Source organism: Macroventuria anomochaeta (assembly GCF_010093625.1).
Source record: "Macroventuria anomochaeta strain CBS 525.71 unplaced genomic scaffold BU25scaffold_4, whole genome shotgun sequence".
Taxonomy (NCBI): Eukaryota; Fungi; Ascomycota; class Dothideomycetes; order Pleosporales; family Didymellaceae; genus Macroventuria; species Macroventuria anomochaeta.
In genome coordinates this window covers 1,073,788-1,099,923 of record NW_022985365.1, presented here as the reverse complement: position 1 = coordinate 1,099,923, position 26,136 = coordinate 1,073,788, and the positions used below count along the sequence as shown (strand labels likewise).

Sequence of the window (26,136 nt, the reverse complement as noted above, 5' to 3'; positions counted from 1 at the left end):
TACATTGACTCCAAGCGATCAATTGCTGATTGCTATCTCATCCAGGTCCACCCCAGCTTTCTTCCGAGGAGACAAGCAGCCAGACCTGCGCCCAGCTCCTACAAGTACAAGGAGTTTGATAAGCTTGGTGATAGCCGATAGGGGGTGTTTACCGTTTTGGGAGAAGAGCTTGCCCCATAGTGGAGCCGGCGGGGTCAAGCCACGCCTTTCCAATTCCCATGCCACCATCATGCAGCTTCATGATTGGGCAGAGGATGCTGGCTCGTTTAGCGCGCTCTTTGTGTCCGGCAGCTTCCTCTTTGGTGAAGGACGACATGTTTAGCTGAACGTCTTTCGTGGTGTTTGGCGAACGTCCGACTTGGAACCGGGCTTGTGCATGCTAATGTTATAAGTGTCCATGTGCTGCCATGGCAATTCCAGGAACTCGTGCTTGTTCTTCCAGCGAAGCGAATCTTCCTTGAACTTCTCGGCCTCGTTCGGTGGTAGAGGTGGCTCAGTGATCTTGGTGATCAAGTATGCCGTCGATGCTTCGGCCAAGCCATAGATGAGGACACCAACAAGAGGGATCTTGACGAAGATGTAGAAGCCGAGTCCGAAGCCGAAAAGAACACCAGCGCGATCCTTGAACCATAGCTTCTTCTGCTCTTTGTTGTAGCGAACGCGCGCAAAGTACGGCTCGAGCTAGGAAGACAGATTAGTGCTGCTGATGAGTACGGAGAGGATATGACATACTAGTTCACGCATAAGCGTGCGGGAAGAGAAGTAGGCCTGTAAGAAGGACACCAGATACCTCCGCGGCAACAGGAGAGAGCCTGCGAAGATGGCAACTGCAGGCTGGGGTCCTACAGCCTTGTTGAAGGTATAGAAACTGGCAGCAGGCAGGACGAACTTTCCCACGTAAGGTACATATGATAACGCCAACACAGCGAGCGAGATGCCAGCCTTTCGGCCTTGTTTGACCGCCATCAAGACTACCGTGTCCTTTATAGATTTCTTCTTCTCGTTCTGGTCTCTCGGCGCGTGGGTTGGGTATTGGTCGAGGTTCTGGGCATACATGGCGCGAAGGTTTTGCGGATCTTCGGATTTGTGCTTCTGCACATAGGTGTGATCAACCCACTGAAGGGAGTCCATGAACCTGGTCCAGTCGTCAGTCTCATAAGACGTAACGCATTTCGAGCATTACTTACATTCGGTCTAAGGTAGGTGTGATGTAGCGCATCATGGTCATAAGAAAAAAGGGCACTTGGAGAACGGTGTGCTCAAGGAAGTGCAATCCGTCCACCACGCTCTCGTCCCAGGTGACATTGTTCATGTCCACGAACAGTGAGATGATCCATAGTAGCACCCGTACACCAACGATCTAGTGTAGCTTTGTCAGTAACATATCTGGTGAGCAGACCAAGCAAAAGTGATGAGAGCATATGTAGTCAAGGTCCTTCTTGACTTGGCGGAAGTAATGACCTCGAGTTTGTCTAGCCTTTCGATGGGCGAACTCTTAGCCATATGTGCGTCCATCTGGGTTCTCAAAACGCAGGGATACCGAGAAGGGGTAGACGTACAGGTATGGACACGAGAATTCGAATGGCGACTCCAGCAGCTACAGCAAGTGCTGCTTGACGGTAGTGGTCTGACGTGAATAGACCTGGGTTTTGAAGGGCACGGTTTACTGTGAGCACATGTCAATATTGCTAGCAAAACAACTGACTGTGAGCTTGTCGTACCTCCAACTAGTGTCAGTTGAGCGCCACGCAGGATGGCATTGGGGTCGAAGTTTGACATCTTTGCTAATGGGAGGCCTCAGTGAGTTGATGTTGCTGGTGATGACAGCAAACTCGTTCTGAAGGCACACAGCATGCGAACCGGTGGAGCAACGACCCAATGACGTACCCGCGCCTTCCATTCAGCCACGGTCCGCGCGCATACTAGACCTATAGGTCTGCATTTTGACTGTTGACATAGAAACGTCCAGCGCGTTGTTTGTAACCGTCTACATCTGCAAGGAGCTAACTCAACGGTGATCGCCTGTGTGGACCCCGTAATTTCTGTGATTGACATCTGAAGCGCTGTGGATCCCGTGAAACTTGTACCTCGCGCCAAGTGTTCGAAGAGCAAGGCACGCCAGATCTCAGCCTCCACCTAACGACTCAACAGCCAACACACGATAACACGACAGGACGACACGTACGACGACCGCAACGCCTTTTGTGCTCCGCAAACGGCACGTAGCACGATACGCCAGACTTCGAAATGCATGCATGAGCAACTACCATGTCCTCCCCACTAGCTCCCTCGAGAACTCCAGAACACGCGCCGCCCCCACTGAACAATGGACGCCGCTCCTTCACAGTGCCTGCTCGACTGAGGAGTAGTCCGGCATCGGCTTCAGCTTCAACAAACAGTGCAGATGGCATAGAAACGCTGGTCGTCTGCCCGCACTCAAAGATCGTTTCCTTTACAGCTACAGGCGCCTCAGCTGCCGGTGGTGAAGCCCACATTGCTTGGAGAACGCCCACTGAGCGCACCCTTGCCGTTGGTATGTCTTGTATGTCATGTCGAGCGTCAGGTTGTTTAACACGAGCACACAGGGGTCCTGCGCATATACCGCGTGACAGCATCCAATGTGTCTTTCCTTAACTCCGGCAACCTCCTGCACACCATCTTTCCTCGATCACAATGCTGGTGTGTAGACGGACAGTCAGTTTTCGTACTCAGGATAAGGCAAGACTCGTACTATCGCATGGAACTGCCGTTCGAGACGAATGAAGACAAGGCCAAGATCGAACAGTTCAAGTCAGTGCTAGGCCAGGTCCTGCAGTACGAAAAGACGCAATGTCCATTCACGCGAAGCTTCGAAGTTGAGCTACCTGAACGCCCGAAAACGCCACCGCGTAAACGTCCTACAAGGAGATCAACACAGAAAGCAAAGAAGTGGACCTTTGACAAGACATGGATGCCAGAGGACGGGCTGCGACCTTCTACACCTGTGCTAGAAGGCTCTGATTCGGCTAATACATCTTCGTACGAAGAGGACGACCGGTCCAGCATTCACACTGACACCAGCGACGTACCAGTTCCTGAAACACCAGGGACCGTCTTCGACAATACACCGCCCCCTAAAGTAGTACGAAGGCTGTCAGTAGCAGAACGTGCGCAACTTTTCCAAAGCCCACGATCAATCACAGCGCCGATAAGTACAGCAAGACACAGATCGGTGTCGTCAGCATCGTCAATGGGCTGCATCCCTGAGATGTCGAAAGAAGAAGAGAAGGAGAAGGAGAGGGATGTTAAGCCAGCAATTTTGGAACGTAAAACGTCCACGGACGTTGCTAGCCTCTTGTCGAGCGCAGACTCCTTCTACTCACTGAACACGGCTCGCCGCAGCCCCTCCCCACCTTTCCTGGATGCTGAAGCCGAGATTCTCAATCCATGGGCGGACACTCCACCAAGGCAAGACGCTACAAGGGGACGGACGAGACATCGTCGTGACATGTCAGAACTCACAGTGCGAGCTACATCCGCAGATCATGTTGATAAGTCTGCTGCTGTGACACCCGTTTTACCCCTCCTTCCGATTACAACACCATCGATCGACGTACGCCCCTCATCTGCACCTCACACCCCTCCACTTGTGAGCGATTCCGACGAAGATAGTCTTGGGCTCCCCTCACTGGATGTACCCACACCGCCGGACATGATTCGTATGAGGAAGCTCACAGGCGCCTCGCCGCGACGAGCATTTTCTCCAATGCCACAGCCGCAGAACTTGTGCTTCCCCACCAGGCACAAGCCTGCTCAAAAATTTACGACCGCTCTAGTCCGCAAGACTTGCGAGATTGTTCTTGGGCCACCACAACATCTTGTATCGCTCATGTTGCGCATAGCAGCAAGCATATCTAATGGCTTCGGCTTTTCTACTTACCGTGTTCGACGTACTGAGAACATACCTGGCTCGTGGGAGTCCAGTGGCGAGGAGGACGAATGGGAGGAAGACGATTTTGGCATTCCTCTCAGCAACTTGGGGGAGCCGGCGACACGCAGGACAGGGTACCCTGGTGAGCTGGACTGATCTTTACGCATGACTACTTGCATACTCTACGGACGATACCAGGCGTTTTGCATCTTTTCTATCAGCATTTACATGGTTCGGCGATATGACCCAGTTATGGTTCGACTGCATATGTATGATTTGGACGGTTACGGAAAGCTACATGATTGTAATATCACGATATACGTGAAAGATAGTTGGATTTCTGGCTTAGTATGAAGTAAGACTGATTGCGACCAGCTGGATGCTTTAGAGAATCGTGTGAAGATCATGTAAACGCAAACCTCACTTGTGACGATCTCTAAGGCCAGAACATAGTCGATCTCAGAGATGGAACTAACACCCAGCGTTTCGATCGCACGCCGTTCACACGTACATGCTCCTCCACCGCGGGCGCTTGAGCACGAGTCAACAGCGATGACGAACCATAACTCTAAAGCAAAGCTACAGCGAATATGACGAACATCGTCAAGCGAACCCTTGCCGTTTACCGCGTTCTCACGATGTTCGTTGGGTATTTCTCTGCAGATGCCGGACGTGCGTATAGTTTCGGGAACGAACCGTCGGCTCCAACCCGGTGGGCGGTCTGCAGCTGGCTTTCTGTACACCACCACGAACGCTCACTCATCTTCAGCCATAAGCCCCTCAACACCAGATGATGATCATGCGTCGCCGAAACCCGCCAGTTCGTTCATGTGAACGAATCTCGTTGATGTTATTCTCCATCTTGACCCAGACCCTGATGAGTGGCGCATGACGCAGGGCAGCGCATCCTAGCATGATGCCAGCCACCGCCAGACTTACCACACTTTTCGTCCCAGCCAGCTTTTTTACTGACAACCAACTTGATCATGGCGCCCAATGAGACCCGCATCTCCACTTGAGACTTCCAGCAGCTGCACGGTGAGCAAACAGGTCCACTGACCTGTTTGCATGTTGGAAGTTGCAGTTGTGGGTGGCAGGCGATGGCCCGCCTTTGTTTAATAGCCCACGATGCGCCCACGCGCGGAGGTTTGTCTGAGCTTTCTTTGACATTGTTTTACACGCTACACAATCAACACGAGTATATGATCGCCTGCTAGTGCTACATTCCGGATTCCAAAAAGAGCATAGGAATTGGGGGCACTATAGATATGAGCATGGGTATCAGAACTGTGTGTCGGGCACCGACAAATTACTACTACGACAAACCACTCCCAGCGTTGCCATATGGTGATGCCTTCGACATCGATACAGAGCTTGTACCTAAGCCGCTCTTCAGCAGACCGACAATACTGCCTCCAATACGCGCAGCTTACGCAGTCGTGGAACCACAATCGCCGATCTACATACCCTCCATCTCCTCAGCAAGCATACCGCAGGCGCCCTCTCTTCGGTCATCACGACGCAGCATTCCCTCGTCGATCTCGTCAATGTCGACACCCTTGAGCTCGGCGCCAACGTCACCGTACTCCCAAAGGCGCTCGCTCGAGCTAACGTGCACCTCCCCTTCGACTGTATGGTACACTCCCGTTTCTACGCCAGAGCCTCAACCACGACGACCATTGAGGAGGAAAGTGAGCCCTACTCATGAGACGCTGCGAAGCTTGAGAGCGAAAGAGTCAGATGCGTGTTTACAAAGGGTGTACGATGAGCAAGTGTCTGCTTATATAAGCGGAGCGCTGTTTCCTAGAGAGAGGATGAAACCCGGGCTCGAGGTTTTAAGAGAAGACTAATGTTGAAGTCGTCTGACCAATACGTACGTGACAACATAGTGCTTCACAAAAGCGACTCTGCTAATGCCGTACAGTTCTTATGACTTATGACCGAAGACTTTCCTTTGACTGAGCCTAGGAGGCAAATGCACATGTACGACGGCGTTAATACTCATCTTTCGACACGATACCATATACTTAGGGTAGAGTTCTAGTCCCATTGGACCGGGGGATATTTCTTCTTCTGTCAAACCCCCTTTCCTATCATCGCTGTACCGTTAGATTAATATATCACTGTACCTGTCTTTTCATCAGGCTACATGTTCGAAAGGCTTTCGGATGCAAGTTTCTCGAAAGGAGGCCTTTCAATCTATCAATTATTCATACCGTATTGCTCCGCTATCTCACACATCGACATGGTATTGAACGCGGTTACCCTTCCAGTATGTAGTACTTATGCCCCGCTAATCCATCACTCGTGACCATGCTGGAACATAATCACCAAGCGTAAAGAATGTAGATTCGTTGCATTTCGAGACAGCTGTCGCGTCTTCCTGTTTCTCTCCTGACACATTGCCGCGTATGCATCTTTTACAGTCTGTTGGCCGGTCAACGATTAGACTAGCACGACCCGCTCTGTACCGATCTCCGACCACTGGTATGAATTGCAGAAGGTGCAGGAAAGCTTGCTCTTTTTCTTCAAGGTCATGTGATAGGAGGACCTAGCGCGAGATAGATCACACAAGAATCTTCACGCCTGTTCAGCAGAATGATGTACAATTCAAATACCACAGTCAGCTATCGACACGAAAGCGGGCGCCAGCCACTTTTAGACTGTGAACGCTGGGGCCAAGTCAAGCTAAGCTGTGGCTTTGAAGCAGAGACGTCGAGAAAGAATGTATGGGAAAAGTCTAGCCTCGAGCTGGAGCTGTTTCAATGTCCGTGTTGCTCTTATCGCGAACGGCAGGATGCCCAATGTCTATCCTTCTCAACAACTCTTTTCACACTCTGGGAAGGTTTGCTTGATGAAATCTCGAGGTGAAGCAGCAAGGACCGCCTTGACCGCCAGTATCGTGTCACAGCGTAGCTTGGTGCAATTCGATTCCGGCATTAGGGTCAGTTTAAATTGAATTTGCAACCACACCCTCAGCCTGGCGCGGATCTTACGCCGTCCTCTAGGAAGGGAAGTCTTCCAGGTTGATGTCCCAGGTTCCTGCAGCCACATCCGCTAGTAACCACGAGTCTTGGCTGGGCCCTTTTGCATCAATGCCCGTAGCACCCGCGTGATGAGCTGGAGCTCGCTTATATGCTTGGAAGGAATGCCAGTGAGGCAGTCACACGGCTGTGAAGACGTCACGCTCGTCTGAGGATTCTTCAACATCTGTGGGGGCACTCAGGGAAGCAATCTGGTGAACAGACGGCAACCCTTGATACAGCTGGCCGTCAACTGTCTCATAAGGCACAAGCTAGCGGCTGGTAGCAACAGTAGGCGGCGGACCGTAGGATCGGATCTGGAAGCATGTCAAAGGTGGATCCTTTGAATCCGGGTCCAGACAGGGATTGTTGGAGGTGGTCATAGCTGATGTGCGTGGAAACGACCGTGACAGACATGTTTGCCGGGTGTCTCCGCGGTTGATATGCCGGTGATGCTACTCTCTTCGCCCTTGTTGCAGTCTCCATGATGTTGGACGCTGAACTGTGAGAGTTGACCGTGATGTTGCCATTCAAGATGCTGAGCTGCGGTCTGCACACAGCCGAGGCGCCAGGGGATGGCGCTGCGCGCAAAGCCTGCGCAGCGCCGGACATCCCTCTCACCGCACGTTATCTCTTCCACCACAAATCCAATCTAAACGCAGCTGTGCGACCCAATGATTTGCAGTGTGTCCGATGGATTTCCAATCTAGCCAATATCCTTCCTCCTTTGCTGGGTTCTCCACCTCTGCCGCCCACCTTGGCCAAACTACGACACATTCCCCGCAGAATCAGTTCTTCAACTTGGATCCACAAGCTCGGTTCGCGCAATCAAACAACGCGTTTTCCTATGGCGGACTCCCCAATGGCGGCCAAGGCGCCTCGTTCCCTAACAGCATGCAGAGTGGCGCCATGATGCAGCCTGGAGCTGCCATGTCCCAGAGCCAGCTTCACCAAGCACGAGGTATGTCAGCACGCAATACGCAATGACGTCCTGTCACCGCGACGGGCGGTACGCGCCTGCCTTTTGTGACCCTGTGTCGCGGTCGCGCCTTCCCTGACATGCCCTGGCCTGACCTGAGTCGATCTGCTTATCAGCATGCTGACCCTCGTGGAGCAGCGCAACTGCAGCAGCAGCAGCAGCAGCAGCAGCAGCAGCAGCACAACCCGTATTCGAGCGCGCCCTACTCACAGACGCTGCCGTCACCCGCCCACCAGCAGTTCGCCCAGAACCGCCAGACCGCCTCGCCGGCCCTGAGTAACCAAGGCCAGCCGTATGCCACGCCTCAGCCCCAGCAGTCGCCCACCACTTTGCCGTCATCCAACGGCCAGCAGCAGCCCATGAACCTCAACCTCCCCTCGCAAGTCAAGAGCGAGCCTGCGCAGGCGCAGACACCGGTCAAGGCTGTGCCGCTGTCGCCTGTGTCGCCCGTCACGCCAGCGAAAGCCCACGAGCGCGTTTCGGTGCTTCTTGAGATCAACAGCATACTCATCAATGAGGCCACCACGCTCCAGACCCAAGGCAAGGGAGGCCAGATAGGCGCGCCCGAGGAGGGCAAACAACAGCCATCCAAAGAGTACATCGAGTGAGTTCTACACATGTCACATTCCATGCGCCTATGCTGACTCACCAGCTACGTTCGTCGCCTGCAAGCCAACCTCTCTTATCTCGCTCAAAATGCCGAGAAGGTACCCAAGCCAGGGCAACCCATCCAGCCCGGACCTGCGATCATGTCTGCACCGGCGATTCACGAAGAGCTAGGCAAGCTTTACATCAAGCTTCAAGGACTATTTCCAGGGTGGAAGGGCGGCCAACCTCCAGCAAGGCAATCTCCTGGCGGACCACAACGCATGAACTCGAACACATCACAACCGCCCAACAGCGCCGGCCTACAGCAGAATTGGGGCCAGAACCCCATGCAGATGCAACAGCAGCAGCAGCAGCAGCCAAAGATGGAACCTCTGCAGTGAACACGCTTCCCAGGCACACGAAAGCGTCAATGTATTACTACACTTCTTGTCGCGGCACACTTGCCATTTCATTCTCAAAGGCGGCGCATTGAAAACTACATTACAAAAAGAGGGTGGACGGGAGTTCATCAGTTGGCCATATCAACTTGACTTGTCAGGAGTACGGTGTTTAGCATACAAGGCAGTTCCAGGCTGCTTTCCGGTATTCATAGCAGCAGAGCATAGCGCGCTCGATATCTCTGTAAATTCAATCGAAATGTATGAATGTACTGTCAAATCAAACCCATTCCATCATGCCCATTATGCACGTCGTAACTCATGCAAACAGCCCGGGCTTCTTACTCAGTACCGCGTCCGACTAACCTCCCTCCGAACCTCCCTCTCATCCACATACCCCGTACTCCTCCTCGGCTCGCGAAACTCCAAATCGCTCCTCCTCACATCGCTCCTTCTGAAATCGCTCACCCTCCTCGTCCTACTAACACTCCGCCTGCTTGCTCGCGGCTCCTCATAATATTCAATCACCCTTGGTTGAGATCTTCTAGACAAATGTCAACATCAATATCCACATTCGGGATTGGGGGTTATTAGAGCAGGGGTTACGAACCGGTGGCTGTGATGCTCCACGTACCGTCCCTCATCGCTGTATGATGCTGAGCGCCGCCAGTCGCGCGGGAGACGCACTACGCCTGCTGGTGGGTGGGATGTGTAGTTTCCCCGGCGGGGAGGGGGATCCATGACGCCTGGGCCGCGTGTTTCGTAGGTTTTCATGATACACATTCTGATTGTTATTTTTCAATCGAAAGGTTGATATGGTTGGGTTGAAGCTCAAGGCTAGGGAGACGACGTTTATTGGATCGAGGGTATGGACTCGAGAAATGTCAAGATTAAGTTGATTGGATCCGTACTCTATTGAAGAGGTTTGAAGAGTACTGTGGAGGTAGTCAAGACGATCGGCGGAGGTACAATGCTTTTGTGCATGGTGTTGATGTGCAATACCCAAGGCTGGGGATTGGTAAGTTGGCGGGATGACGTATGCCCAGTATTATTGGTCAAGTTCAAGTTCAACTGGGGGGATCATGTCTGAGGAACTCGTGGAAATATTAACAAATTTCTGTTAGAGCTTTGAAGCTTGGATGTTCGTACTGGAACAGCCATCCGTGAACGTGGTTGTAGCCAAGAAAACGCGAGAGTAGATCTTTCGCTTGTTCAACGCTCCTTGCCTAAGGAGACATGCCAAACGCTCTACATATAATACAAAGCATCTTACGATGCTGGTGTTTTGGGGCCTTCAAAAACTGCCTTCCCACTCCTGATCGTTGCATACTTCACGGCGCCTACTGAACTGTCCTGGACCCCAGGTGCGGTTGTACCTGCGCCAATCTGCTTGATCTCCTCCTGGATCTTGCGGCCGACGGCATCTTGCACGGCGCCGGGCTGGCTCTCGGCGATCTCGTTGATATCCCTGAGTGTTAGAACATCACTGACACGCGAGCCTCGAGACTGGAGGAGCATTGTTGTTGGGCCCTCGAAGCGGAGGAATAACTGTGCACAGTTAGCAATATGCCTCTGTGATCGAGTGCAGACAACATACCCTGTCGCCCCAAATGGATCGCCGCATCCATGTCTTGAGGGTGTACCATGTTGTTGAGACTGCGCGCCATGTCGTTGTCTGGCTCATGATCCTGAAGAACTTGGCGTTCTGTACGAAAGACCCGAAACCAAGATCAGGGACCTGGAAGCGGAAGTTGGACGACTTGAAGCGGAAGGGCATCGGCGGTGTTGCGGATGTTGTGTACGCTACAACGTTGCTGCATCATGTGAGCTTCCAGACGACCAAATCATGGAGGCAAGACGGGACTTACGCTGGGTGCGCAACATAGCTCTCGCCAGCCTTCAGCTGCACCTGGTAGATCTGACCACTCCCTGCGAGCGCGAGCAGTCCACGTCCTGTGATGTACGTGTTCCCCCAATGCGCCAGACCTAGCTTCACGTTGTACTGCGGCTTCAGGCTCAGGGTGTGACCTGTCCATGCCAGCAGCGCCTGTCTCTGGCTGATGACCCAGTCTTGCCTGCCGTCGAGGTTGACTGTGACAATGCTAGATATGGGCGACTTGGTAGAGACCAGGGCCGTGACTGGTGTGGTGGAGGAAATCTTCTGGTAGAGGAAGGGAATGCCGACGGGCGCGCGCCTGAACGGCTCGAGGAAAGAAAGGGTCGATAATGTGTTCTCTGACTTGCCGTTCAGACCGATCAAGGTACCGCGGCGGGTGAAGAGGGTTTGCGAAGCGGAGAGGGAGACGGAGAGGAGGGAGAAGGGTGTGCCAATGACCTCGAAGTGAGCATCTAGTAGGGGTCAGTAATTGTATGGGCGAGATGGCATGTTCGACATGTACCAGGCGAGACTACTGGTGTTGCCGCAGCATCCATGTTCACCTGCTGGTCGAGGGCAGGCTCGGTAGACGAGTTCGTCGCGGAGATGTTGATGCATCTTCTTCGCGCGGTCGCAGCACCAGCGCGGTGCGCGACACTTCTCCAGGGCGAGGCAGCCGGGCGGAGCATGGCTGTGCCTGTCAATTGGCGTGCGTGCAGTCGTGCTGGACGTGTAGACCACCGGCTCGGAGCTTGGTTGCGGCCTGTGGCGCATAGGGCTGAAGACGAGGCTGCATCATCGAATCAAACATGGCAAACATGCGGGCTAGCGAGACTATCCGGTACTCAAGCACGCAAGCACGCCGAGGTATCCCACCATCAGTGAGCTCCCCCTGCAGGCCATTGGGGCTTCCTGCGGCTTTCATACTCATATCTGAAGCTCTGCGGCCCGAACATGTGAAGCTCGCCATGCTCATACCACCGCTTGCCCGCGCCGCCAGTCGGCCGTGTCTTCAACCTTCGAGCTTGGGCTTGCTCTTGCGCCCGCATCCACTATACCACTCCACCCGTGTCTTCACCTCCTCGCCTCTGCACAGAAAAGATGTTCACGGCCAGCGGCCTGCGCCAGGCTCGCAACAAGCCCTGCAAGACACCAAAGCCGCCAAACCTGCAACTGATCCCGCGAAAGCGAAAGCGAAGGTAGAGAAGTCGATGGATCCACTGCTTGGTGAAAGAAACTTGAGCAACAAGGAACAACGCAAGGCGGACTGGACCATCATAAAAGAGATGACCAAGTACCTTTGGCCCAAGGACAACTATGGGACAAGGTTCAGGGTTGGACTCAGTGTAGCATTGCTCTTGAGCGCAAAGCTGCTGAATGTGCAAGTGCCTTTCTACTTCAAGAGCATTGTGGATTCGATGAACATAGACTTTGCTGCTGTCGGAGGCACTGCGACTACCGTGGCAGGCTCCATGATTATGGCCTGTAAGCTACACCGAATAATACCACTTTCGTCCCACCGTAACCGAGACTAAAGCGAGTAGATGGTTTGACTAGAATTGGCGCGACCGTCTCCCAAGAACTTCGCAATGCTGTGTTCGCAAGTGTGGCACAGAAAGCTATCCGCAAGGTCGCATGCAGCGTGTACGAGCACCTGCTGAAGCTTGATCTGAACTTCCACTTAACCAGACAAACTGGAGGGTTGACAAGAGCCATTGACCGCGGTACAAAGGGTATCAGCTTCCTGCTGTCATCCATGGTCTTTCACATATTCCCTACAGCATTGGAGATATCGTTAGTGTGCGGCATCTTGGTGAGCAGTGGATCGTGTTGAACGTCGAGCATGCACTGACTGTGTCAAGACCTACCAATACGGCTGGCAATTTGCCCTTATTACAAGCACCACAATGGCGGCATACGCGGCATTCACCATTCTGACTACATCGTGGCGCACAAAATTCAGGAAGCAAGCGAATGCTGCGGACAACAAGGCGGCCACTGTCGCCGTCGACTCTTTGATCAACTACGAAGCCGTCAAGTACTTCAACAACGAGAAGTATGAAGTTGGCCGCTATAACGCCGCTCTCACAGCGTACGAGAAAGCCTCGATCAAAGTCGCCACCTCTCTTGCCTTCCTTAACTCCGGGCAGAACATCATCTTCTCGTCAGCCCTAACTGCTATGATGTACCTTGCCTGCAACGGCGTCGCAAAAGGAACCATGACCGTCGGCGACCTCGTCATGGTAAATCAACTCGTCTTCCAGCTCTCCGTCCCCCTAAACTTCCTCGGCTCCATGTACCGCGAGCTGCGCCAGTCACTCTTGGACATGGACACGCTCTTCAGCCTGCAAAAAACCAACGTCGCCGTAGTCGACAAGCCCGACGCCAAACCACTGCTTCTCACCAAGGGCGAAATCAGATTCGAAAACGTCTCCTTTGGGTACCGCGCCGACCGGCCTATACTCAAGAACCTGAACCTCACTATTCCCGCCGGGAAAAAGATTGCTGTCGTCGGTCCCTCCGGCTGCGGAAAGTCCACGATCTTGCGCTTGCTCTTCCGCTATTACGATGCGCAGGAGGGACGCATTCTAATCGACGGCCAGGACATCCGCGACGTGTCGCTCGAGAGCTTGCGCAAGGCGATTGGCGTTGTGCCGCAGGATACGCCGCTGTTCAACAACACTATTGGCCACAATATTAAATATGGCAACATGGAAGCAAACGAGGAGCAGATCATCCAAGCGGCAAAACGGGCGCATGTGCATGATACTATTAGTTCGTTTCCCGATGGATATGACACCATGGTCGGCGAACGCGGGATGATGATAAGCGGTGGTGAGAAACAGCGTCTCGCTGTATCTCGCCTCATATTGAAAGACCCCCCATTACTCTTCTTTGACGAAGCCGTACGTTCTTCCGTCCTTCCTCCCCACCAAAGGGCCTCCAATCCTCCCCTCTCAATCACTCCTGCTAATTGACGCTCGCCAGACATCCGCACTCGACACGCACACGGAGCAAGCGCTGCTCACGCACATCAATTCGCTGGTGCGCGAGAAGAAACGCACATCCGTCTTCATCGCGCACCGGCTGCGCACCATCTACGATTCCGACACCATCATTGTGCTCAAGGCCGGCGGGGTGGCGGAGCAGGGCACGCACCAGGAGCTTATTGATAGGGATGGGCTGTATAGTGAGTTGTGGAGTGCGCAGGAGACTATGTTTATGGAGAAGGAGGAGGATGGTGAGAAGAAAGAGGAGGGAACGAACCAGAAGTAGAGGGGTGCGGATAAATGGTAGATGAGTAAAGTAAATATGATATTTATCGTTGTCGTGCCTCGCACAATGCACTCGAGTGAAGAAGATCATTCGGTGACAGTTCACATGCAATGTTATCTATCAATCGTTGGGTGTAGCAAGTATTGTTGTTATTACTCTTCGCAGGTCGACTATCTATCGCACACGCCTCTAGCTAAGCAAAACATGGGGTATCTGGTGAAGAGATGGACCGGGTATATATAACAAACCAAATGGTTCAGAAAACAAAGAAGATCGCTACGCTGTATAGGGCGCGAAAGCAACGATGATGGTTGGGAGCAAGGAGACGATAGAGGTACAGGTCTCTTGTACAGTAGTAGTGACGGTGAGCTGGTGGTAGTGATGAAGTTGGTGGCGAGCGTTGTCGACAGAGGACGTGTTCGCTGACTTGGCATGGAGATTGATGTGTTTCAGGATGTGTGGAGGTGGAGGTCGTGGAGACTGTTGATGTGGAGAAGCCGTACGTCGGCTGGCCCACAGAAATTTGCGCGTCGCGGACGCGTATGTCCAGAATCACAAAATCAATCCCTCTTGCAAGATTCGACTGGCAAAATGCGTGACAATTCATCGCACTCGCGCCTGCCATCGCAAAAGCCAACATCCTCTACCACGGCATCCACTTCCCCTTCCTTGGCAGCATCTCCTTCCTTGGAATAAACCTCATCCAGCCCTCTCTCTTGACTTCTTTGTTCGCTGGCACCTCGCCCATGTAGATCGCGTGGCTCCTTCTGGCGTTCTCCATCGCGCGCTCATAATGCTCTGGCGTGTCGTAGTCGATGTCGTGATCAGGATTGTTCTCGGGTGTGTGGTCGCCGTGATACCGTGCTGATGTGATTTGGTATCCGAAGTCGCGAACGAGATAGTCGTTGGAGAGAGGTGTCGGCGGCATGGAGAAGTTGGAGACGCTGCTGGATTCGGAGTCGGACATTTTTGAACTTCGCAAGGTATTGATATGAAGGTGTGTAAACGTGGTGGGATCGACGACGCGTAAAGGAGCGAAAAAGTGGTTGGTGTTGAGTGCAGTCGCGAAGGGTGATCTGAGGTTTGGTGTGGAATGCAGACTGCCAGGTTGGGATGAGTTTTATGTTTCGAGCCGCACGATGACGCCCTGCTGCAGATTTGGCTGGACAATTGGCTAGAATGTGGCGGACGCGCTTTGGCGACAACGAATGGCCAGTTAGCTCGAGGGGGCCGCCCTGCCAAAATTGCCAAACACAAATCGTGGCACCCCCGCAGTTTGCCGCTTGCAATTAGGTGATCGTCATTTGAGCCTTAAAATGGCTTTGTCTGGATCTTTTGATGTGGCACGTTTCGTGATGCGCATTCGAGCCTCCACGTCAGGTCAATTTACCTCCAACATTTCATTATGACGACGGCTCACGATGATTCTACCGTCTGTGGTGCGTTGCCAACGTTCTGTTTAAGTTGAAGGCTGCTGAGATCAAGGCCAGGTGGCTGAAAGCCTGCGGAGTATTGCCAAGTTGTTCGCCAGAACGCGCAATTTCTTCTGAGAAGATGTGCAGATGATTGCCAAAGCTCAGCATGTTTTCAAAGATGTTAACACCCCTTTCTTATGTCAATTCTGGGCCGGTTAAAGAGCAGGTAAAACTTACTGTCTTAGATATTTGTCGTCGTAGGCGCCCGCCTGCTTTGTGTCAGTAACAGCATGTCAAAGAGTCTGATGGAACTTGCCCGAGTAAGAGCTTCAACAAGCCAGAATGTGCACATGGAGAAAGCACCCTCTCGACCACCAACACCATCGTCGCTCTTCGCGGCGTTGTACCGATATACGAGGCCTGTGCTTGTGAGGCCACCCTTCTCTGGAGCCTTCAAGATACGGTCCAATGTCTTCAGGAACCGAGGATCGGTCGGTGCGATAAAGAACACAAGCGGCGCTATGAGCACAGCCGAATCCAATATTTCGGTGGCTTCGTAGCTTTGAATGAAGCAGTCGAGCTCTTTGTTATAGCCCTTGTCCATTACCTCTTCGCAGATCTCGTCGCGTACTTTGTACCACTCTTGTCGATGAGGACAGGGTAAGCTTCGTTTGTCTGCGAGTCGCAGCCCTCTGTCGATGGCAACCCACATCATGATCTTGCTGTACACGAAGTTCTGCTTCTGCCCACGAACCTCCCAGATCGACATATCCGATTCCTTCCAGATGCCGCAGACGTAATCAACAATTTCTCGCACGCGGAGCCATTGATCGTAGGTAACTGGCCTGCCGAATCGGTTGAGAAGGTAAATACCATCCATGAGCTCTCCGTAGATATCAAGCTGTGTATGGAACGCAGCTCCATTACCAATTCGAACTGGTCTGCTACCTCGATAGCCTTCCAGATGATCGAGTTCGATCTCCGGAATATCTGTCTCTCCTTTGATCGTGAACATGATAGGCAAAGCGCCCACTTTCCGTTCCTTGGCCTCATCGATACGTTGGAACATATAGCTGGAGTAAGCTTCCGCCTCGTAGCTGAAACCCATACGAAGGAAGATGTAGATGGTAAATGAGGAGTCTCTGACCCAGGAGTAACGGTAGTCCCAGTTGCGTGAGCCTACAGATCTTGTCAGTCGGTACTCTTTGCAGCCCCTTCGAGGCATACGTACCTCCAAAATCCTCTGGCAAAGAGAAAGTTGGTGCAGCAACAATGGCACCAGTGGGTTCGAAGATGAGCATCTTGAGTATGAACAGACTTCTGGTCACGACCTCATCCCAGCGGCCATTGTACTTGCTTCCACCGATCCATCGATTCCAGTACTTGACGGTGTCCATCTGCAGCTTGTCCACTAGGTTCGTGTCGATGTGATCCGGGGTATGATCATTGGCATCCCTCAGGATGAATGAGACAGCCTGGCCTTCGAACAAGCGAAAGCTAGTGGTGACTGCATTTCCGAGCTTGGTTCCCGGTGTTTTCATGAAGGCAAGGCTAGGGCAAGCTATGTCGTCTTCGCCGCAGTCAATGGTCGTATTGAGCTGCAATGACAAATTCTTAGACTTGAAGACGACTCGTTGATCATGCTCCCCTTGCTCGCCATAGTTGAGGATTTCGGTCGTGTGTTTGTCTTGTGCGTAGTCTGCGGAACAATGAACGCGGATTAGGAAAGGCGGTCTCTAACGAACTTACTGAATGCTGGACAAACTTCTACGTTCACGTCGACTTCACCGCGCATGCACTCGACTCTTCGGATCAGCCATCTCTTCAGGTCGGACCGCTCAGGTACGTCTCCAGTGTGTTTGCTGGCAATGACTTGGGCGTGATACTCGGCATCCATACCCTTGTTGTTCGGCCGGGGCAGGAAATCGACTACATTCATCACACCCTCTTCCTTGAGGTAGCGGGTCTGGAGAACGTTACTTGCAGGAAGATAGTGTTGCTTTGTTGTGCAGAGGTCGTCATGCTTCGGGTTGATGGTGAAGTGCCCACCCTTGTCCTTGTCCAAAATACGGCAAAACACTGAAGGTGAATCGAAGTTGGGCCAGCACATGTAGTCAAGCCCGCCATCCGATGCGACCATGGCACATGTTCTCAGATTCCCAATGAGCCCATAGTCTTCGATTGGCATGTATCCTGTCGCTGTTCGTCTGTCTGTTGGCCCCTGTCCGCCTCCGGAGGCCAATCGCTTTTTCTTTGGGTTTATCATGTCTTCGTCGCTTTTCTCTTTCTTATCGTCTCTTTCACTATGTTCTCTGTGAAGTTCTGAGCCGTTGTCTGGATCCTGGCGAGGACGGGAGGGGAATGAGTTGGTGACATCTCGGAGGAGTCGCTCGCCGGGGCTGGTATTGTTATCGTGTGACACAGACATCTCTGCTTGAGGGTGGTTGAGTATATTAGCTCGCGGCTGGAGTGTTTGAAAGTGTGTCACATCTCTGGATACGATACGCAACGATTCGGCGGATCTTGCGGAGAGCGCGGAAGAAGTTCGAGCTGACATCATGCGCCTGACGTCATGTATCGTGGCTGCCCAGGTACTCCATCTCTCTTGATAGATCGGCAGGTACACGCGACTAAATCAAAAGCCGGTTGCGGTAGCCGGACGAATCTCATCTTATCAGTGATACAATGCTGCATTGCGCTTAGAAGCATTCGCTTAGAGACATCAACCACCCCACTCGTCTCCATCATCCGTGCTTGACCTGAATGTCATAGAAAACCACCTCGCTCGGCTCGCTGCCCTGATTGTAGTTGCCAACTTTGAAGTAACTCTTGGGACTGTTCAGCTTTCCAGTGCTCATGATCTTCTTCTCTCCACCATCAATCTGTACGCTAAATTTCCCCCCTTCATACTTCAACTCGTATTCGAACGTCTCGCCCACCTCAATATGTCCAACCTCGGTCATCTTCAAACTACTTACATCTGGAATCTGAGAGACACCGATTGTCAGCATGCCTGCCCGATTGTAAAACAGCTCCGCCACGGGCTTCTTCGATACGTCGTCATCGACTTTCACTTGCCCAATCACGGTTCCGTACTTCGAGTCATCCGGCTTAGGTACTGACAATTTTGCTTTCAAGGAGTTTATTCTCTTCTTTGGATCCCAAGAAGTTGGTAAGGACTCGCGCAACTCCGTACGGCAGTGCTTGCTGTTCAGTGTGGTCACGCAAACAGAGCGCGACGGCACTTTCATGACGAGTGCGCCAGATGAGGAAGTATAAAAGTATTTGGGCGAGGACCAGCCGTCGCATCCAGAGAGCTTGGAAGAGGAGATTTGATCGACTTGGCCGGAGCTGCCAGTGGGCAATTGCAGGTTGAATGATCCAAGGTCGAAGTTCCCACCAGGCGCACATGAGGTATTATCGCGGGCATGGACAGCGGGACTGGGTGGCAAGGGTGCTGCAAGGGCGTTTGTGGTCAGGAACAAGACAATCGCGGTGATTGACATCATGATGGGTTGCCGCTCCATTTGGATGTTGTCAAGGATCAGAGGTAAGTGACGATGTGCACCTGCTGCTACACACGAGCAGCCATGGTCTTTTATCGTGTCGCCAACATGAAATGCAAGCGGAGTTATGGATTACTCATGTTCCGCCGAATCTAAGTCGAAGTGGTGCATCTGAAGGATACTGGTCAGCGGATCGGACTTCGTACAGCCACTGACCTTGACAAGCCTAGTCATCTTGCATTGCGGATTTGAGTCAGCACATGAGTAAGTCCGGATGCCTTTAGAGTCGCTACAAAGCAAGTTTATGGTTTGTACAATCACTGAGTTGCCTGCATCGGTGCATAGATTTTGTTGATAACTTGTGGTATACCGTTGTGTGAGTCTAGAGCTCAAACAGCGCCCCATCGCTCTGCATAGCGGTCGTTCGCCGGATCAGTGTTCCTTTCATACTCACTGTGATCAGCCACATACTGCGCAGTCTCTTCTCCAAACACCTCGCTCATCCAAGCGAAAGTCAGATCGATACCTGCAGAGATACCAGAGCTTGTCCAAAACTCTCCATCTACCACCCATCTGGCCTTAGTCACCCAGTTGACTCCGGGGTGTTTCTCTTTGACCTTCGCCTCCATGTCAGTATTTCCTTGAACGATCGCGAACGTACTACTGAGGTGTATACCTGGTTGAATGCCCTCTTGTTGGTCGTTGCCCTCTTTCCATCCAGCGCCCCGGTCCTGGCCAGGATCTCACTCCCAGTGCAGACTGTCAGGATCCACTTGATTTCGCCCCTCAAATGTTTCTGCGTTAAATCACCCAGTCCTAGCGATGTTAGGTAGTCGACCACTGGCTTCACGTTCTCATCACTTCTGTTGCCCAGGCCGCCGGGGATGATCAAGACCTCCAGGTCCCTAGGTGCATTATCGAATGTATGCGTTGGAACAATAGACTGATTGAACTTCGAACCTTTCTGGTCCTGTGCGAAATGTTGCGTCCCCACGGGATCTGGAGTCGCGGCTATGATGGAGAGATTGAGTGTATGCGATTTCGAGAGTACATTGAGGGCATCCAGAGGGCCACAGACATCGAGGAGCTGGAAGCCTGGGAAGAGGATGACACCGAATTTCTCGGGCAGTTTGTCGGTAGACATGACAAGCGATGGTCTGGTGACGGTGAAGATGGATCTCTTGTGCTTTCTCCAGATTCCGATGGTGATGACTGTCAGAGACTGTGGAGGTTGTCAGTGCAAAACTTGAAGTTGTCGCTGATACGAGATATATGACTGGTACCTGTGTACATTGGCATGGCCCGCCGGACCTAGTATGAATAGAAATAGAGCACGATATTAGTCAGCTTTGGCGGGGTGGTCAATTGGGCGCACTTGGCACGGCGCCGCAGACGCCGCATGACGCAAAAAGGAATGAGTTGAGTCACTCCAGGTTCGGGGGTAAGAACAGAAGTATTATATTAGAAAGAGCTGCAGCTAAAATGCTGTACGACGTCTTGCAAGACGAATTGTTCTGTGCATTATGTGATGGAAGAAATCCGTCGCATGCAGATCTTTAAACCACGCCCCTCATGTGAACGCCTTGCTCGTCTTGTTGTTGCACAGTAAGGAAAGCCCTAGCCCTCTCAATCCTCTCCTTTGTCAAGAGATAGCTGCTGGGGATGTCGCCGCTCTGCACCATCTGTGCTTGAAGGGTACCCAAATCCTGGCCAGCCTCCTCTCCAAGCAGCATGTCTACAACTGCTTTGCCGCAAAGTGTAGTGTTTGGCATACCGTGTCCAGTATATCCACCAGACAACCACAAGCCCTCCCGGTCTGGTACTTTGCCGACCCAAGGGTGGTCATCACGAGAATAGCCCATGATACCTGTCCATTGTCCAACAGCTTCAAGCTCCTTCAGACCTTCGGTCTCTCCGTCAAGTTCAAGGACCTTCAGAAGCGCGCCGCGGAGATATGCTGCTGAATCTTCGTCGATGATACTGTCGTCCGAGACACCAATAGCTGGAAGGTGACCCGCTCCGCGGCCGCCACCGAACATCAGATGTCCGCGAGGGTTTGGTACGCCTTCAAACGGGCGTTGGACAAGATAGTCATCGTTGTTGGCCGGTTGACCTAAGGCTCCTACCATTCCATGCGAATCTGAGAGGATCGTGCTTCCTTTCGGTGGTAGAAGCGCTGACATCTCGCCGCGTACGGGAACGATTAGATCGGCGAAATGAGGAAGGAGGGCTGACACGTAGCCATTGGTAGCTAGAATGACCTTTTTTGCGTTGATCGCGCCGCGGTCGGTATGCAGCGTGTGCTTGCCGTCCGTGGATGTGATCTCGTTGACAGGAGTATTGGTCTGCAAGTTGAGCTGTCCAGCTTTGATGAGTTGCTCCAGAGTAAATGTGACCAGCTTGTAAGGCCACAAACTTGCCGCACCTTGGCTGAGCGTCACCCCTACTGCTTCAGGAGATACCCGGTGCTTCTTCAGCTCCTCCTTGTCGCGGATGATCGTTACTAGGCTTCTCAGCGCTGGAGCTACCTTTTCGAGATGCGCGATCTCCTTCTCAGCCTCGCTCATCACCTCTTCTGTCCAGAATGAGCGACATCCGGATACATCTCGCCATTCACAGGGGACGTTGTTCTTCTTGATGTACGATCGGACTGCGTGGACATTCTTCATTTCGAATGCAGCCACCTCGGCGCTACGGTCGAAGAGCAGTGGTTGACAATGTCCGCCATTCTAATCAGAAGTGATCAGCACTTCATCTCTTGGATAGCATCTGAGGGTCATAACCGCCGCAATAGCGACTTCAGAATTGCGCCTCGGCCTTCTGGCAGCAGTTGGTGAGATATCTTAACTCACCCTACCTGTAGCTCCCCAACATGCTTCCCTAGCTTCGAGAAGCACAATGCTCTTACCCTCGGCTCTCTCATCTTCAGCCAGGAACCGAGCAGCAGATGTACCAGTTATACCACTTCCTACTATGACAATGTCGGCCTCGGCGGGAAGCTGTTCGGTGGTACGGTGTCTAATCAAGAATTCATTAGGCTCGCTGTGCCAGAATGAGTTGCTTGAAGTAGGCGTTGGGAGCGTCGCGCGTTCGTGCTTCATGTTGCGATTGCTGGCGACAGCTAGGAGGCGGGTGAATGTGGGGTGGAGGGGAAGGCTGCAGGACAGCCTATGCTGGGTCAATGGCGACTTATGTATTCCTCGCCTTATCTAAGTGGCAGCTGTAGTGCAACTGTAGGATCAATGACTCGGAGTGCGTCCTTCTACTTGTGGGCTCTACTACTTTGCGGCATTGGCAGAATTACAATCATCAAGCTTTCGGAGTAAGCTGTCGAGGCCGCGTAACAAACTTCAGGCTCGCTATGCCGAGCCGCACCTCGTCGGTTTCGAATGCCTATCCACAATGCCGCAATACCGAAGGCTTACTTCGTAAAGTAGGAACCCGCGGGAGTGTTGCAGGAGCACAGAGCACAGGAGGCCATGCAGGTACTCTGCGAGCGGTGAGGGTTGGTACCTGGCGGAAGCTGCGACTTCGGGCACCCAAGCTCCATGCGGCTGATTATGTAAAGAGGGCAGTGCAAATGGAAGCCCACATGGCGCCGCCTTCCTCAAGCACGACATCTCATACACTCTCCGATGATAACCTGCTCTGTCCTGAAGTGAGACGAATTTGCAACGTCACGCCGGGTGCATGTTTGCCTACAACTCACGTCAAGATAAATGAATAGGAACACAACACAGCAACACCAAGAGCTTTGATTCCATTAACAAACTAGTTTACAGACGCGCAATGTCCGATTCATCACACTTCTAAATTCCGGTCATTATCATCATTCTTGACAGTCATGGATAGCACACCTTCCAGCAGTGCATACGTCCAGCGGAGCCACCCGACATCGAGTGAGTACCAGACTCCTCGCCTTAATCCTCGATTACGACTTGCGGCGCTCGAGAACTCCCTTCGCGGTCTCCCTGACGGAGAAACCGCCAAAAAGCCATTCGTTCGAATGCCGTCCGCGCCATGGATCACTTCCACTGGTAGACGTTCTGCCGTTCTCTTGGAGACTTGGTCGTGGTACCTTCGCGGAAGCTTGTGTCGTTGTAGGTTGCGAGACGTGATGAGGTTGCTGTGGTCGTGCAGAAGGGAGTTGTTCGGGTGGCAGAACCATTGGTGACTTGGCTCGTTTCCGGGATGCGTCTGCGCGGGATCGACTGCGTGAACGCTCGAGGCGCTCAGTGATGGCACCAAAGAACACACGTGAAGTTGGCGAAATTGGGGCAGATTTGGGAGACATTTGACCAGATGAGTCTGTTGACTTCTGGGAATCGACTGTCGATGTGCGAATGGGTGGTGTTGGTTGAAAGTTCGTTGGGTCGTGTGATGCCATGCTTGCTGGCTGGTTGCTGTACCACGATGCGTTGCGTGTATAATACGAAAGATAGGTGTAGTTCGGATGTGTTCAGGATGGCAGTGTACCGCTATAAGAGTACGAGTTGAGAGAATTGGTCAGGAGGACAGATATGCGGCTCAAAGGAATATGCTGCAAGCATAATATATACAGCACGCACACCCTACGAGTCTTCTGCTCGTGTCCTGCAAATTCGCGAGTTGCATCGCTAGCGTGCATCGTCGCTCAAATGAGGGTGTCGGTGACCAACTCCCCTCATCTGTGTTCACCGACCAATCACATCCTGCAAAGCACCGACAGAACGCTTGATTTGGTGGCCGTCCTGTCGTTCGTTCCAAAATCTCACCGACTCTGACATGCAGGCCGACGTTCTGGAGTGGGGCCATGAACTGCAATCGAGCGACAACGCATAGAGCCGAGAGTTCATTCCTGAACGGGTCTCGATTGCGATGTAGGGCAAGCCAATGAGCATGCAGCCGGTGAGCAGCTGCCTTGAAACCAAGGCTTTTGTATCACCGCTGCGGCTTGAGCAGTCGGACGCTCCCGCTGGGCTTGAGACATAGGGCAAGAACAATGGTCGTACCGCCGCAGGTATACTCGAAATAATACAACTTGTTTACATTTCCCGCTATGACGAGTCATAGTTGCCGATCATATTCCTTAGGGACTTGGAATGCAGCTTGTCCCGCTGCACAGTCCTTGGAAATCGCGGAGTGTCCGTCGTGTTCAACGTGGGAACGCAGATCATGGGCACCACTTGCCAAGTTAGTGTCCCTGATGGCTAGAACGCTGAGGACAGCGCCATTCATGTTGACTTGCAGGCAGACCAATCTCCCGTCCAATGCTGGAGATCGTTGCGCGAGCAAAAAAGTGTGTTCTCAACAATATGGATACTGATGCTCACAAAGGCAAAAAGAAACTATTCCAATGCAATTATAAGAAGGATCTTATGCATCCTCCGGGAGTCGAACCCGGGCCAATTGCTTGGAAGGCAATTATCCTACCGTTGGACCAAGAATGCAACTTTTGATAAAAGCGTGCACAGTTTAATCGTTTATATCCTTATTGATATAGTCTTATAAGTAAGTTTCTCAAATGCCGACAGTCACCTTCGACTACAAGTTTTCAGCTAAACTGTTTCATGTCCTAGATTATCTAGCTGCAGAGCAATACGGACGAGGACCCACTTTCGGCGCACTGAGGCCGCGTTAGGCTCAACCTACCACCTCTTAAAGCTTATCGACATCATTGCCCCATTCTAACCCTGTGGCACACAGCTTCAGGTGTGAACAAAAATGCTTGCTGCATGTTTTTTGAGGCTAGGTTCGACATCTTATATGGTTTTGATGGGTATCTTGCGAGGTAGTGGTTGTGGGGGGTTTTCTTGATGTTCTATTGCTGTTGTAAATTGTGCAAACAGAGCCTGTCCATCGACACCACGCGACATTCGTACTGTCCTCTTAGAATGTATCATAAAACCCCCAGCGTCCACAGGAGATCAAGGATATCGATCGCTCCGTCATAGACATGCGTATGGTGTGTTGTATGCAAATCGTAGGTGTCTTCATTTTTCTGTTTTTGGTTCTGGTTCTGCGTTCTTTCCTGCTGCTTCTTCACTTTGCCCTTCTGCTCCTGTCATCCGCCCTCTGTCATTTGCCTGCCCTATAGTGGATCCATCAAGTTTCTCTTTGCTGCTCGCCTCGAGTCCATTATCACCACCATTTTCGTCCTCGACCCAATACACGACCATCCCATTCAACGCATGCGGATGCATCTCAAACTCCCCCAGCCTCACCACATCCCTCTTCTCCAGCCACTCCCGCCCCAACTCATTACACTCCCCCAGCCTCTCCCTCTTCTCCTCACTCTGCGCGAATGCTTCATAGTCGTCCAAGATCTCATTACCCACATACAGTACTGGATCCTTGCCTTTTAGGAAAATCGGCAGGAGTATGTACCAATCGACAAACGGACTGAAAACAAAAGACCGAGGCGTAATGTATGTCGCGATGTCTTCGGCGCAGACGTGGATAGACAGGAGGGAGAGGAACTTGTGATCGAGGTCGGCGAAGGCTGGTTCTTGGGCGTAGAGTTTTACCTCTGGACCGGACTCTCGCACTGCACTTGGTCAGTACTCCTGCTTTAAATGACCAAGTCGAGAAAAGAAAACCCACAGTAAGAAACGACAGACATGAAGAGAACGAGCTGCCACATAGCCCTATGTCTATGCTCCCAATCGCGACTAAAGCTGCCAATACCAATACAAACAGCTTCATTCACATCCCATTCTCTCCTCACCAACACACTCTTCAAATGTTGCGCGCACGCCGTAGTTTTCCATTTCTCAGTGCGGTTGTGGAAATCCTGGAGCATCTTTTCGGCTGTCAAGCCGTCTACAATGGCCGTTGGCATTGAGTTTGTTTGGGCAGCATTGTGTCTTTGACTACTCCCTTTGCCCTTCTTTGCACCGACTGAGAGCTTCGATAGCCCGTGGGTAATGACTGTCCAGCCATCGTCGGTGTTGACTTGTTGGCGCTTTATGCGTCCGCGGCCGCCCATGATCGAGATGTTAAAGCTCGGCGTTCTGGAGTGGCGATCATCGTCGACGAGTCATGTTCGCTCATGACATGATTATATTCGTGATTTTTCAATTGCGCTGTTTATGTCGGCGACGAGAGACGCGTACCGTAGCTCTCGCGCGCAAGAAATTTGGCGGGGCGATGGCAGATGTGGGGCAGATCTCGGAACTTCACTGTG

The 26,136-nt window shown here is 52.3% G+C and overlaps 15 protein-coding genes and 1 non-coding gene across 16 annotated transcripts; 5 read left to right on the top strand and 11 right to left on the bottom strand.

Moving 5' to 3' along the window:
* Positions 1–8: 8 nt before the first annotated feature.
* Positions 9–2,011, bottom strand: BU25DRAFT_407394 (uncharacterized protein). Its single transcript, XM_033705522.1, has 5 exons — positions 1,722–2,011; positions 1,560–1,666; positions 1,188–1,360; positions 733–1,135; positions 9–681 (listed from the first exon to the last, which is right to left on the bottom strand). Exons 1-5 carry the CDS (start codon positions 1,777–1,779, stop codon positions 319–321), a joined length of 1,104 nt encoding a protein of 367 aa, XP_033565943.1. The 5' UTR covers positions 1,780–2,011; the 3' UTR covers positions 9–318.
* On the top strand, positions 1,858–4,283 carry BU25DRAFT_407392 (uncharacterized protein). Its single transcript, XM_033705521.1, has 2 exons — positions 1,858–2,533; positions 2,586–4,283. The coding sequence occupies exons 1-2, from the start codon at positions 2,269–2,271 to the stop codon at positions 4,064–4,066; spliced, it is 1,746 nt and encodes a 581-aa protein (XP_033565942.1). The 5' UTR covers positions 1,858–2,268; the 3' UTR covers positions 4,067–4,283.
* A 765-nt stretch (positions 4,284–5,048) lies between these two features.
* On the top strand, positions 5,049–5,815 carry BU25DRAFT_195979 (uncharacterized protein). Its single transcript, XM_033701048.1, has one exon. The coding sequence runs from the start codon at positions 5,179–5,181 to the stop codon at positions 5,758–5,760; it is 582 nt and encodes a 193-aa protein (XP_033565941.1). The 5' UTR covers positions 5,049–5,178; the 3' UTR covers positions 5,761–5,815.
* A 1,958-nt stretch (positions 5,816–7,773) lies between these two features.
* Positions 7,774–9,184, top strand: BU25DRAFT_407388 (uncharacterized protein). Its single transcript, XM_033705520.1, has 3 exons — positions 7,774–7,894; positions 8,051–8,516; positions 8,565–9,184. Exons 1-3 carry the CDS (start codon positions 7,828–7,830, stop codon positions 8,899–8,901), a joined length of 870 nt encoding a protein of 289 aa, XP_033565940.1. The 5' UTR covers positions 7,774–7,827; the 3' UTR covers positions 8,902–9,184.
* A 59-nt stretch (positions 9,185–9,243) lies between these two features.
* Positions 9,244–9,681, bottom strand: BU25DRAFT_418507 (uncharacterized protein; the record flags this gene model as incomplete). The annotated part of the gene is made up of 2 exons (XM_033707876.1): positions 9,244–9,442; positions 9,533–9,681. 2 exons carry the CDS (start codon positions 9,679–9,681, stop codon positions 9,244–9,246), a joined length of 348 nt encoding a protein of 115 aa, XP_033565939.1.
* A 316-nt stretch (positions 9,682–9,997) lies between these two features.
* On the bottom strand, positions 9,998–11,501 carry BU25DRAFT_407386 (uncharacterized protein). Its single transcript, XM_033705519.1, has 4 exons — positions 11,298–11,501; positions 10,767–11,247; positions 10,496–10,712; positions 9,998–10,446 (listed from the first exon to the last, which is right to left on the bottom strand). The coding sequence occupies exons 1-4, from the start codon at positions 11,461–11,463 to the stop codon at positions 10,168–10,170; spliced, it is 1,143 nt and encodes a 380-aa protein (XP_033565938.1). The 5' UTR covers positions 11,464–11,501; the 3' UTR covers positions 9,998–10,167.
* Positions 11,502–11,655: 154 nt separating this feature from the next.
* On the top strand, positions 11,656–14,071 carry BU25DRAFT_360332 (P-loop containing nucleoside triphosphate hydrolase protein). The gene is made up of 4 exons (XM_033703666.1): positions 11,656–12,259; positions 12,319–12,587; positions 12,637–13,680; positions 13,763–14,071. Exons 1-4 carry the CDS (start codon positions 11,743–11,745, stop codon positions 14,048–14,050), a joined length of 2,118 nt encoding a protein of 705 aa, XP_033565937.1. The 5' UTR covers positions 11,656–11,742; the 3' UTR covers positions 14,051–14,071.
* Positions 14,072–14,693: 622 nt separating this feature from the next.
* Positions 14,694–15,017, bottom strand: BU25DRAFT_418504 (uncharacterized protein; the record flags this gene model as incomplete). Its single annotated transcript, XM_033707875.1, has 1 exon — positions 14,694–15,017. One exon carries the CDS (start codon positions 15,015–15,017, stop codon positions 14,694–14,696), a length of 324 nt encoding a protein of 107 aa, XP_033565936.1.
* Positions 15,018–15,477: 460 nt separating this feature from the next.
* BU25DRAFT_428611 (glycoside hydrolase family 15 protein) lies at positions 15,478–17,893 on the bottom strand (the record flags this gene model as incomplete). Its single annotated transcript, XM_033708514.1, has 5 exons — positions 15,478–15,655; positions 15,703–15,734; positions 15,782–16,644; positions 16,697–17,164; positions 17,215–17,893. The coding sequence occupies 5 exons, from the start codon at positions 17,891–17,893 to the stop codon at positions 15,478–15,480; spliced, it is 2,220 nt and encodes a 739-aa protein (XP_033565935.1).
* Positions 17,894–18,209: 316 nt separating this feature from the next.
* Positions 18,210–18,974, bottom strand: BU25DRAFT_455171 (polysaccharide lyase family 7 protein; the record flags this gene model as incomplete). Its single annotated transcript, XM_033709928.1, has 1 exon — positions 18,210–18,974. One exon carries the CDS (start codon positions 18,972–18,974, stop codon positions 18,210–18,212), a length of 765 nt encoding a protein of 254 aa, XP_033565934.1.
* A 202-nt stretch (positions 18,975–19,176) lies between these two features.
* On the bottom strand, positions 19,177–20,351 carry BU25DRAFT_195826 (DJ-1/PfpI family protein-like protein). The gene is made up of 3 exons (XM_033701046.1): positions 20,255–20,351; positions 19,648–20,193; positions 19,177–19,588 (listed from the first exon to the last, which is right to left on the bottom strand). The coding sequence occupies exons 2-3, from the start codon at positions 20,113–20,115 to the stop codon at positions 19,361–19,363; spliced, it is 696 nt and encodes a 231-aa protein (XP_033565933.1). The 5' UTR covers positions 20,116–20,193; positions 20,255–20,351; the 3' UTR covers positions 19,177–19,360.
* A 176-nt stretch (positions 20,352–20,527) lies between these two features.
* BU25DRAFT_385314 (FAD dependent oxidoreductase) lies at positions 20,528–22,491 on the bottom strand (the record flags this gene model as incomplete). The annotated part of the gene is made up of 2 exons (XM_033704364.1): positions 21,824–22,491; positions 20,528–21,700 (listed from the first exon to the last, which is right to left on the bottom strand). Exons 1-2 carry the CDS (start codon positions 22,070–22,072, stop codon positions 20,528–20,530), a joined length of 1,422 nt encoding a protein of 473 aa, XP_033565932.1. The 5' UTR covers positions 22,073–22,491.
* BU25DRAFT_195842 (uncharacterized protein) lies at positions 22,203–22,800 on the top strand. Its single transcript, XM_033701047.1, has one exon. The coding sequence runs from the start codon at positions 22,333–22,335 to the stop codon at positions 22,696–22,698; it is 366 nt and encodes a 121-aa protein (XP_033565931.1). The 5' UTR covers positions 22,203–22,332; the 3' UTR covers positions 22,699–22,800.
* Positions 22,710–23,489, bottom strand: BU25DRAFT_407381 (uncharacterized protein). The gene has a single exon (XM_033705518.1). The coding sequence runs from the start codon at positions 23,356–23,358 to the stop codon at positions 22,903–22,905; it is 456 nt and encodes a 151-aa protein (XP_033565930.1). The 5' UTR covers positions 23,359–23,489; the 3' UTR covers positions 22,710–22,902.
* Positions 23,490–24,329: 840 nt separating this feature from the next.
* On the bottom strand, positions 24,330–24,400 carry BU25DRAFT_t27. Its single transcript has one exon. It is a non-coding gene; the product is annotated as a tRNA-Gly (tRNA).
* Positions 24,401–24,943: 543 nt separating this feature from the next.
* On the bottom strand, positions 24,944–26,029 carry BU25DRAFT_488294 (uncharacterized protein; the record flags this gene model as incomplete). The annotated part of the gene is made up of 2 exons (XM_033711342.1): positions 25,554–26,029; positions 24,944–25,497 (listed from the first exon to the last, which is right to left on the bottom strand). The coding sequence occupies exons 1-2, from the start codon at positions 25,936–25,938 to the stop codon at positions 24,944–24,946; spliced, it is 939 nt and encodes a 312-aa protein (XP_033565929.1). The 5' UTR covers positions 25,939–26,029.
* Between the last annotated feature and the right edge of the window lie 107 nt (positions 26,030–26,136).

What these genes read in the sequence shown, in the direction of transcription:
- BU25DRAFT_195979 (XM_033701048.1), top strand. Translation starts at nt 5,179, where the DNA reads ATGAGCATGGGTATCAGAACTGTGTGTCGGGCACCGACAAATTACTAC.
- BU25DRAFT_407394 (XM_033705522.1), bottom strand. Translation starts at nt 1,779, where the DNA reads ATGTCAAACTTCGACCCCAATGCCATCCTGCGTGGCGCTCAACTGACA. An exon ending in TCAACTGACACTAGTTGGAG is followed by an intron (nt 1,667 to 1,721) that starts GTACGACAAGCT and finishes ATGTGCTCACAG; the next exon opens with TAAACCGTGCCCTTCAAAAC. An exon ending in GCACGCTTATGCGTGAACTA is followed by an intron (nt 682 to 732) that starts GTATGTCATATC and finishes CTGTCTTCCTAG; the next exon opens with CTCGAGCCGTACTTTGCGCG.
- BU25DRAFT_407381 (XM_033705518.1), bottom strand. Translation starts at nt 23,358, where the DNA reads ATGGCATCACACGACCCAACGAACTTTCAACCAACACCACCCATTCGC.
- BU25DRAFT_195826 (XM_033701046.1), bottom strand. Translation starts at nt 20,115, where the DNA reads ATGTCTACCGACAAACTGCCCGAGAAATTCGGTGTCATCCTCTTCCCA. An exon ending in ACAAGAGGGCATTCAACCAG is followed by an intron (nt 19,589 to 19,647) that starts GTATACACCTCA and finishes ATGGAGGCGAAG; the next exon opens with GTCAAAGAGAAACACCCCGG.
- BU25DRAFT_360332 (XM_033703666.1), top strand. Translation starts at nt 11,743, where the DNA reads ATGCTCATACCACCGCTTGCCCGCGCCGCCAGTCGGCCGTGTCTTCAA. An exon ending in AGGCTCCATGATTATGGCCT is followed by an intron (nt 12,260 to 12,318) that starts GTAAGCTACACC and finishes TAAAGCGAGTAG; the next exon opens with ATGGTTTGACTAGAATTGGC. An exon ending in CGTTAGTGTGCGGCATCTTG is followed by an intron (nt 12,588 to 12,636) that starts GTGAGCAGTGGA and finishes GACTGTGTCAAG; the next exon opens with ACCTACCAATACGGCTGGCA.
- BU25DRAFT_195842 (XM_033701047.1), top strand. Translation starts at nt 22,333, where the DNA reads ATGCCGAGCCGCACCTCGTCGGTTTCGAATGCCTATCCACAATGCCGC.
- BU25DRAFT_407386 (XM_033705519.1), bottom strand. Translation starts at nt 11,463, where the DNA reads ATGCTCCGCCCGGCTGCCTCGCCCTGGAGAAGTGTCGCGCACCGCGCT. An exon ending in AACACCAGTAGTCTCGCCTG is followed by an intron (nt 11,248 to 11,297) that starts GTACATGTCGAA and finishes GACCCCTACTAG; the next exon opens with ATGCTCACTTCGAGGTCATT. An exon ending in AGCTATGTTGCGCACCCAGC is followed by an intron (nt 10,713 to 10,766) that starts GTAAGTCCCGTC and finishes CACATGATGCAG; the next exon opens with CAACGTTGTAGCGTACACAA.
- BU25DRAFT_407388 (XM_033705520.1), top strand. Translation starts at nt 7,828, where the DNA reads ATGCAGAGTGGCGCCATGATGCAGCCTGGAGCTGCCATGTCCCAGAGC. An exon ending in CCAGCTTCACCAAGCACGAG is followed by an intron (nt 7,895 to 8,050) that starts GTATGTCAGCAC and finishes CTCGTGGAGCAG; the next exon opens with CGCAACTGCAGCAGCAGCAG. An exon ending in CCATCCAAAGAGTACATCGA is followed by an intron (nt 8,517 to 8,564) that starts GTGAGTTCTACA and finishes CTGACTCACCAG; the next exon opens with CTACGTTCGTCGCCTGCAAG.
- BU25DRAFT_407392 (XM_033705521.1), top strand. Translation starts at nt 2,269, where the DNA reads ATGTCCTCCCCACTAGCTCCCTCGAGAACTCCAGAACACGCGCCGCCC. An exon ending in TGAGCGCACCCTTGCCGTTG is followed by an intron (nt 2,534 to 2,585) that starts GTATGTCTTGTA and finishes ACGAGCACACAG; the next exon opens with GGGTCCTGCGCATATACCGC.